At 40.7% G+C, this 10,036-nt stretch overlaps 1 protein-coding gene across 1 annotated transcript in view; it reads left to right on the top strand.

Annotated features, from left to right (window-relative positions):
- Positions 1–9,597, top strand: part of kcnk5b (potassium channel, subfamily K, member 5b) — a 32,882-nt gene extending 23,285 nt beyond the window's left edge. Inside the window, exons 3-5 of the mRNA XM_058379181.1 lie at positions 7,645–7,811; positions 8,231–8,399; positions 8,585–9,597. Of these exons, the coding sequence (XP_058235164.1) occupies positions 7,645–7,811; positions 8,231–8,399; positions 8,585–9,309 (1,061 nt within the window). The 3' untranslated portion in view covers positions 9,310–9,597. The remainder of the gene's footprint in view (positions 1–7,644; positions 7,812–8,230; positions 8,400–8,584) is intronic.
- Positions 9,598–10,036: the final 439 nt, after the last annotated feature.

Here is a 10,036-nt window from a genome sequence, read left to right on the forward strand (position 1 = left end):
TGTGAGTGCTTTATTCTGTGTGAGTGCTTTTTTCTGTGTGAGTGCTTATTCTGTGTGTGAGTGCTTTATTCCATGTGAGTGCTTTATTCTGTGTGAGTGCTTTTTTCTGTGAGTGCTTTATTCCGTGTGAGTGCTTTATTCCATGTGAGTGCTTTATTCCATGTGAGTGCTTTATTCTGTGTGAGTGCTTTTTTCTGTGTGAGTGCTTTATTCTGTGTGAGTGCTTTATTCTGTGTGAGTGCTTTATTCTGTGCGAGTGCTTTTTTCTGTGAGTGCTTTATTCCGTGTGAGTGCTTTATTCCATGTGAGTGCTTTATTCTGTGTATGAGTGCTTCATTCCGTGTGAGTGCTTTATTGTGTGTGAGTGCTTTATTCCATGTGAGTGCTTTATTCTGTGTGTGAGTGCTTTATTCTGTGTGAGTGCTTTATTCCGTGTGAGTGCTTTATTCCGTGTGAGTGCTTTATTCTGTGTATGAGTGCTTCATTCCGTGTGAGTGCTTTTTTCTGTGTGTGAGTGCTTTATTGCGTGTGAGTGCTTTTTTCCGTGTGTGAGTGCTTTATTCTGTGTGTGAGTGCTTTATTCCATGTGAGTACTTTATTCTGTGTGAGTGCTTTTTTTTGTGTGAATGCTTTATTTTGTGTGAGTGCTTTATTCTGTGTGTGAGTGCTTTATTCCGTTTGAGTGCTTTTTTCCGTGTGTGAGTGCTTTATTCTGTGTGAGTGCTTTATTCTGTGTGTGAGTGCTTTATTCTGTGTGTGAATGCTTTATTCTGTGTGAGTGCTTCATTCTGTGTGTGAGTGCTTTATTCTGTGTGTGAGTTCTTTATTCTGTGTGTGAGTGCTTTATTCCATGTGAGTGCTTTATTCCATGAGTGCTTCATTTTGTGTGAGTGCTTTTTTCTGTGAGTGCTTTATTCCATGTGAGTGCTTTATTCCATGTGAGTGCTTTATTCCATGTGAGTGCTTTATTCTGTGTGAGTGCTTTTTTCTGTGTGAGTGCTTCATTCTGTGTGAGTGCTTTATTCTGTGTGAATGCTTTATTCTGCATGAGTGCTTTATTCCATGTGTGAGTGCGTTATTCCGTGTGAGTGCTTTATTCCGTGTGAGTGCTTTATTCCGTGTGAGTGCTTTATTCTGTGTGTGAGTGCTTCATTCCGTTTGAGTGCTTTTTTCCATGTGTGAGTGCTTTATTCTGTGTGAGTGCTTTATTCTGTGTGTGAGTGCTTTATTCCATGTGAGTGCTTCATTCCATGAGTGCTTCATTTTGTGTGAGTGCTTTTTTCTGTGAGTGCTTTATTCCGTGTGAGTGCTTTATTCCATGTGAGTGCTTTATTCCATGTGAGTGCTTCATTCCATGAGTGCTTCATTTTTTGTGAGTGCTTTTTTCTGTGAGTGCTTTATTCCGTGTGAGTGCTTTATTCCATGTGAGTGCTTTATTCCATGTGAGTGCTTTATTCTGTGAGTGCTTTTTTCTGTGTGAGTGCTTATTCTGTGTGTGAGTGCTTTATTCCATGTGAGTGCTTTATTCTGTGTGAGTGCTTTTTTCTGTGTGAGTGCTTTATTCTGTGTGAGTGCTTTATTCTGTGTGTGAATGCTTTATTCTGTGTGAGTGCTTTATTCTGTGCGAGTGCTTTTTTCTGTGAGTGCTTTATTCCATGTGAGTGCTTTATTCTGTGTATGAGTGCTTCATTCCGTGTGAGTGCTTTATTCTGTGTGTGAGTGCTTTATTCCATGTGAGTGCTTTATTCTGTGTGTGAGTGCTTTATTCTGTGTGAGTGCTTTATTCTGTGTGTGAGTGCTTTATTCTGTGTGAGTGCTTTATTCTGTGTGAGTGCTTTATTCCGTGTGAGTGCTTTATTCCGTGCGAGTGCTTTATTCTGTGTATGAGTGATTTTTTCTGTGTGAGTGCTTTATTGCGTGTGAGTGCTTTTTTCCGTGTGTGAGTGCTTTATTCTGTGTGAGTGCTTTATTCTGTGTGTGAGTGCTTTATTCCATGTGAGTACTTTATTCTGTGTGAGTGCTTTTTTCTGTGTGAATGCTTTATTTTGTGTCAGTGCTTTATTCTGTGTGTGAGTGCTTTATTCCGTTTGAGTGCTTTTTTCCGTGTGAGTGCTTTATTCTGTGTGAGTGCTTTATTCTGTGTGTGAGTGCTTTATTCTGTGTGAGTGCTTTATTCTGTGTGTGAGTGCTTTATTCTGTGTGAGAGTGCTTTATTCTTTGTGTGAGTGCTTTATTCTGTGTGTGAGTGCTTTATTCTGTGTGTGAGTGCTTTATTCTGTGTGAGAGTGCTTTATTCTTTGTGTGAGTGCTTTATTCTGTGTGTGAGTGCTTTATTCTGTGTGAGTGCTTTATTCTGTCTGAATGCTTTATTCTGTGTGAGTGCATTGGTTTATTCTGTGAGTGCTTTATTCTGTGTGAATGCTTTATTCTGTGTGAGTGCATTGCTTTATTCTGTGAGTGCTTTATTCTGTGTGTAAGTGCTTTATTCTGTGTGAGTGCTTTATTCTGTGTGAATGCTTTATTCTGTGTGAGTGCAGTGCTTTATCCTGTGTGTGCTTTATTCTGTGTGAGTGCTTTATTCTGTGTGTGAGTGCTTTATTCTGTGTGTGAGTGCTTTATTCTGTGTGAGTGCTTCATACTGTGTGTGAGTGCTTTATTCTGTGTGTGAGTGCTTTATTCTGTGTGTGAGTGCTTTATTCTGTGTGTGAGTGCTTTATTCCATGTGAGTGCTTTATTCCATGAGTGCTTCATTTTGTGTGAGTGCTTTTTTCTGTGAGTGCTTTATTCCGTGTGAGTGCTTTATTCCATGTGAGTGCTTTATTCCATGTGAGTGCTTTATTCTGTGTGAGTGCTTTTTTCTGTGTGAGTGCTTCATTCTGTGTGAGTGCTTTATTCTGTTTGAATGCTTTATTCTGCATGAGTGCTTTATTCCATGTGTGAGTGCTTTATTCCGTGTGAGTGCTTTATTCCGTGTGAGTGCTTTATTCCGTGTGAGTGCTTTATTCTGTGTGTGAGTGCTTCATTCCGTGTGACTGCTTTATTCTGTGTGTGAGTGCTTTATTCTGTGTGTGAGTGCTTTATTCCGTGTGAGTGCTTTATTCCGTGTGAGTGCTTTATTCTGTGTGTGAGTGCTTTATTCCGTGTGAGTGCTTTATTCTGTGTGATTGCTTTATTCTGTGTGATTGCTTTATTCTGTGTGTGAGTGCTTTATTCTGTGTGAGTGCTTTATTCTGTGTGAGTGCTTTATTCTGTGTGTGAGTGCTTTATTCTGTGTGAGTGCTTTATTCTGTGTGAGAGTGCTTTATTCTGTGTGAGTGCTTTATTCTGTGTGTGAGTGCTTTATTCTGTGTGAGAGTGCTTTATTCTGTGTGAGAGTGCTTTATTCTTTGTGTGAGTGCTTTATTCTGTGTGTGAGTGCTTTATTCTGTGTGAGAGTGCTTTATTCTTTGTGTGAGTGCTTTATTCTGTGTGTGAGTGCTTTATTCTGTGTGAGTGCTTTATTCTGTGTGAATGCTTTATTCTGTGTGAGTGCTTTATTCTGTGTGAATGCTTTATTCTGTGTGAGTGCAATGCTTTATACTGTGTGTGCTTTATTCTGTGTGAGTGCTTTATTCTGTGTGGGTGCTTCATTCTGAGTGCTTTATTCCATGTGAGTGCTTTATTCTGTGAGTGCTTTATTCTGTGTGAGTGCTTTATTCCGTGTGTGAGTGCTTTATTCTGTGTGAGTGCTTTATTCTGTGTGAGTGCAGTGCTTTATTCTGTGTGAGTGCTTTATTCTGTGAGTGCATTATTCTGTGTGAGTGCTTTATTCCGTGTGTGAGTGCTTTATTCTGTGTGAGTGCTTTATTCTGTTTGAGTGCAGTGCTTTATTCTGTGTGTGCTTTATTCTGTGTGAATGCTTTATTCTTTGTGAGTGCATTGCTTTATTCTGTGTGAGTGCTTTATTCTGTGTGTGAGTGCTTTATTCCGTGTGAGTGCTTTTTTCCGTGTGTGAGTGCTTTATTCTGTGTGAGGGCTTTATTCTGTGTGAGTGCAGTGCTTTATTCTGTGTGAGTGCTTTTTTCTGTGTGTGAGTGCTTTATTCTGTGTGAGTGCTTTTTTCCATGTGTGAGTGCTTTATTCTGTGTGAGTGCTTTATTCTGTGTGTGAGTGCTTTATTCCATGTGAGTGCTTTATTCTGTGTGAATGCTTTATTCTGTGTGTGAGTGCTTTATTCCATGTGTGCGTGCTTTATTCTGTGTGAGTGCTTCATTCTGTGTGAGTGCTTTATTCTGTGTGAATGCTTTATTCTGTGTGAGTGCCGTGATTTATTCTGTGTGAATGCTTTATTCTGTGTGAGTGCTTTATTCTGTGTGTGAGTGCTTTATTCTGTGTGAGTGCTTTATTCCGTGTGTGAGTGCTTTATTCTGTGTGAGTGCTTCATTCTGTGTGTTTTATTCTGTGTGAGTGCTTTATTCTGTGTGAGTGCTTTATTCTGTGAGTGCTTTATTCTGTGTGTGAGTGCTTTATTTTGTGAGTGCTTTCTGTGTGAGTGCTTTATTCTGTGTGAGTGCTTTATTCTGTGTGGATGCTTTATTCTGTGTGAGTGCTTCATTCTGAGTGCTTTATTCCATGTGAGTGCTTTATTCTGTGTGAGTGCTTTATTCTGTGTGTGTGTTTTATTCTGTGTGAGTGCTTCATTCTGTGCGAGTGCTTTATTCTGTGTGAATGCTTTATTCTGTGTGAATGCTTTATTCTGTGTGAGTGCTTTATTCTGTGTGAATGCTTTATTCTGTGTGAATGCTTTATTCTGTGTGAGTGCTTTATTCTGTGTGAGTGCTTTATTCTGTGCGAGTGCTTTATTCTGTGTGAGTGCTTTATTCTGTGTGAATGCTTTATTCTGTGCGAGTGCTTTATTCTGTGTGAATGCTTTATTCTGTGTGAGTGCTTTATTCTGTGTGAGTGCTTTATTCTGTGTGAGTGCTTTATTCTGTGTGAGTGCTTTATTCTGTGTGTGAGTGCTTTATTCTGAGTGCTTTATTCTGTGTGTGAGTGCTTTATTCTGTGAGTGCTTTATTCTGTGTGTGAGTGCTTTATTCTGTGAGTGCTTTCTGTGTGAGTGCTTTATTCTGTGCGAGTGCTTTATTCTGTGTGAGTGCTTTATTCTGTGTGTGAGTGCTTTATTCTGTGCGACTGCTTTATTCTGTGCGAGTGCTTTATTCTGTGTGTGAGTGCTTTATTCTGTGTGAGTGCTTTATTCTGTGTGAGTGCTTTATTCTGTGTGAGTGCTTTATTCTGTGCGAGTGCTTTATTCTGTGCGAGTGCTTTATCTGCAGTGTCCGGTGTTTATTGTGTAAAGAGCGTTGTGTTACTCCTCATTCACAGTGTAGATGATAAACAGCACTAATAGTTGTAGTGCAGGACGTTAATTACTGTCCAATTAAAACAGTTTGATCAAAATAAACAAACTATATTTGTTTTTAATCAGCATTTGTTACCAATGAAAAATAATCCAATGTAAAATTTCTGGAAGACTGAATGGATCATAACTCAGTAGTCTAGTAGTTCTGCCTCTTTAAGAAACACAAACAGTTCATGGTTTAAAAGGTCAAAAGTTTTCTGCTTAAAAGCTGGAAAAACATTGTGGTAGTGTAAAGGTTTAGTTTACCTTCATGTCTGTAACACCCAATGTGTACATTTAATTTAAAATAAAAATAAAAAGGTATTTAAAAATGTGGTGTTTTTAATTCGATTCACTTATTAATCGAAAAAATAATCACCCAATTATTCCATTATGAAAATAATCATTAGTTACAGCCCTACTTATAAGATCAGTCTGGAATTCATGAGGTTCTTGAACCTTTACTGAAGTGACAGAAAGAGCAAAGTGTGGAGGAAGAAAGGATCTGCTGATGATCCAGAACATACCAGCTGATCTGTGAAGCATGGTGGTGGTGGTGTCATGGCTTCAGGAACACTCATTAATCTTCACTGATGATGGAGCTGATGATGGAACTTCACCATACAGCTAGTCAGTGATCCTGAAAGAAGCTGTGCTACAAACCTGGAAAGTTTCACAGAAGAAGAACACAGCAGTTTGGTGTGAAGAGTTTCAGATTTCAGGCCGTTATCTCAAGCAAGGAAAATGCAACCAAATATAAAGTGTTATTTATAAGAATACCTGTTCCGATCCTTTTGCTCACTTAAAGATTGTGAATTTTTTTTAACTCATCTCCATGTGAATATTAGCAAATGAAGCAGAAGTTCTTATCCATCCTCATCTTCATCTTCTGATATCAAACTCAGATGTCTTCAGTGTAAGGTCAAAGCAGAAGAGTAGTTCTTACTGTTCCAATACTTTTGGAGGACTGTGTAGATGGCATATATACTGTAGATATAATGAAAATAAAAAGTTTCCACGCTCCTGTTAAACTCCTGCAGAACCTTTTCTACATCAATATGAAATTTTAACTTAATCAGAAACATTTCAGGGAAGATTGGCAGAATAGGAAAGTTACTATAACCGGGTTCCATAAGTATATACACCCTTTTATTTATGTGTGTGTATACACACATACTCACTGTCCATTTTATTAGGAACACCTGAATCTCAGATAATATTCACCTTAAACATTTGAATGAAGAAAAAGTCTGATCTGTGTGACTTTAACCATGACAGGACTGCTGGTGTCAAATGCTGATGTCCTGTTGGGTTTTACACCATGTGTACACCAGAATGGTGTGAAAAACAAAAAACATCCTGCAGATCAGAATAAAATGATCAGATTGGTCAGAGAAGATCAGAGTAGAATTCTCAGACTGGTCAGAGGTGATCAGAGTAGAATACTCAGACTGGTCAGAGGAGATCAGAGTAGAATACTCAGACTGGCCTGAAGAATAATCAGACTGGTTAAAGGAGATCAGAGTAGAATGATCAGACTGGTCAGAAGAGATCAGAGTAGAATGATCAGACTGGTCAGAAGAGATCAGAGTAGAATACGCAGACTGGTCAGAGGAGATCAGAGTAGAATACTCAGACTGGTCAGAAGAGATCAGAGTAGAATGATCAGACTGGTCAGAAGAGATCAGAGTAGAATGATCAGACTGGTCAGAGGAGATCAGAGTAGAATACTCAGACTGGTCAGAAGAGATCAGAGTAGAATACTCAGACTGGTCAGAGGAGATCAGAGTAGAATACTCAGACTGGTCAAAGGAGATCAGAGTAGAATGATCAGACTGGTCAGAGGAGATCAGAGTAGAATGATCAGACTGGTCAAAGGAGATCAGAGTAGATTGGTCAAAGGAGATCAGAGTAGAATGATCAGACTGGTCAGTGGAGATCAGAGTAGAATGATCAGACTGATCAGATCTGACAGGACGTCTTTGTGTTGAGCAGAAAGCCGTCTCACTGTGGGTGAGTCTGTGATCCTGAGAGTCTCAGGTTCCTGTTCTTGGCTGAAAGGAGATGAACCTGATGTGGTCTTCGGCTGTTGTTGCTCATCCTCCTCATGGTTTGATGTGTTGTGCTGCTGATCTCCTCTGACCAGTCTGATCACTCTCCTCAGCTCCATGCTATAGAGAATGGACAGTCATCTCAGAGTGGAGTTTTTACTCAATTCAGAACATTGAAACTTAGTGTGTGTGTGTTTTTGTGTGTGTGTGTAGGTTATGGCCAGGTTGCTCCGAAGACAACAGGTGGGCGTGTCTTCTGCATTGTGTTTGGTTTATGTGGAATTCCACTGTGTCTCACGTGGATCAGTGAACTTGGAACATTTTTTGGCAGCAGAACCAAACGTCTGAGTCAGACTCTACTGCACCGAAGATTCAGTGTGGTAATACACACACACACACACACAGACACACACACACACACAGAGGAACACATACTGACTGCTGTAAGAAGTCATTCAGTAGAACCTACTGTTTGTTTTTCCCAGCAGGTCTTTCAGGAATTCATTCAGTGAGTTGTTTAGTGAGTCATTTAGTGAATCATTTAGCAGGCTGTTCAGTGACTTTTTGTGGACTCATCCAGGAGCTGTGAGTCAGTTCCTCCTGACTGTGACCTCATCATCACCTCCTCAGAAATAAAATGTCCTCGGGCGGCGCTCTCAGCTCAGAGCTTCATTGTGACGTGCTTCATCTGTGATTATTGTTAGCTTTTATTCAAATGTTTATTCATATAACGCTGTCCTTTTGTGGAGTCTGTGCGTGGTTTTATTGATTTTATTCTGTGTGTGTGTGTGTATTACAGAAAACGGTACAGTTTATCTGCACTACGTTGTTCCTGTTATGGGGTTTGCTCTTCCACCTGATCATCCCTCCGCTCATCTTCATGTGTATGGAGGAGTGGACGTATCTGGAGGGGCTTTACTTCTGCTTTATCACGCTCACCACCGTGGGCTTTGGAGACTATGTAGCAGGTATGCTAATGGCCCTAGCATGATTAATGAGGAGATGATGGTGGTGAGAGTGGTGTGAAACCACCTCCTTAAGCTTCCGAGATTATATAGACTTGTCTGAATGACTTCAGTTCCATGAAGTGTTTCTGAAAGTTAAGGAATTGTTGACATTCTACAGTATATTTCTTGCTTTTATCTGCTTCCAGGTGTGAACACAGGGCTGAAGTACAAGGCTCCGTACCGGTTCTGTGTGGAGTTATGGATCTACATGGGCCTGGCATGGCTATCACTGTTCTTCAGCTGGAATGTCAACATGGTGGTGGAGGCCCACAAAGTCCTGAAGAAACGCAGACAGATGCACAGGCACAAACTTTCTCCTGAGCAGCTGGAGCAGATGCACAAAGCACCACTGCCTCATGCACCCAGCATCGTGGACATCTTCAAGTTCATGTCAGAGAAAGGTGAGGACTACAGCGATGTAATCCGAGCCATTGGCACAGCCGAGAAGAAGAAGAAGCAGCAGGAGGAGGAGCTCACACGCTCCAAGAGCTGCAGTGAACTTAAAAAATTGTTGGTCCCGCTGGAACAGTCGCCACGCCAAAAACGCAGATTCAGCATCGGAGACAATGTCTACATGGTCATCTCCAGAGCCAGAGGTTCCACTGGAGATCTGGCAGAGAGCAGACTCCTTCAGGAGGAACTGAGTAAAGATCCGGACCTAGGAAAGAAGAAAGGTTCAGAAAAGGAAGCTGTAAAGAGATCAGCAAGTTTAGAGTTGGACTCAAGAAACGTCTACCAGAGATCCATTCAGATTCCCAGCTTCAGGTTTAGCTTCGACAGCGATGACTCAGGTAACCAGGAAGGAACCTCGAGGTTCTCTGTGACCAGAGTGAATGAGGACTTATTGGAGAAAGGAGAAGGCCCGGGTTGAGGAGCACAGATCTTCTTCAGGATCCTTCACCGCTTACAGCGCACAGTTAGGTGACTTCATTATGAACGTTTATTTAAGTGGAGAACCTGACAAGAACCTGGTGAAAACACCATTTAGAGCACAGCTCTAAAGAACAATGTTATTAGTTAGATAATCTGTGACCGGTTGTTTTAAAACTGCTGTATGTGTGTGTGTGTGTGTTTCCTGCTTGACTTGTATGAGATGAATGACAAACTGTAAATAAATGCATTTTTATACGGGCTTTAAAATAAAATCTGAGATGTTCAGAGTTGTGTGGGAGAAGGTCTCATTCCTCAGACTGAGAAAAACACACAGGAAACAGCAGACCCCGTATCTGATCTGTCTCAGGACCGTAAGTAAACAGGAAGTAGATTTTCTACATCATGGTGACAGTTTGTTTGTGAGACAGTTCCCTGATGGTCAGAGGGTCAGGAGGAGTCTCTCAGATAAACACCACTTATAGAATTTCTGCAGCAGTTTCTCCTGAAATTAATGTGCTTTTGTTTTGTGTGACATTTCCAGCTCTCTACTGCCCTCCACAGAAAAACTGCAATAACTACACTAACACTAAAACGTTAGTACAGCACAGAAAAACTCACTCACTCTCTCTCACTCCCTCACTCACTCACTCACTCACTCCCTCACTCACTCACTCACTCACTCACTCCCTCACTCACTCACTCACTCACTCACTCACTCACTCACT

The sequence above is a fragment of the Hemibagrus wyckioides genome, linkage group LG25, assembly GCF_019097595.1.
Source record: "Hemibagrus wyckioides isolate EC202008001 linkage group LG25, SWU_Hwy_1.0, whole genome shotgun sequence".
NCBI lineage: Eukaryota > Metazoa > Chordata > Actinopteri > Siluriformes > Bagridae > Hemibagrus > Hemibagrus wyckioides.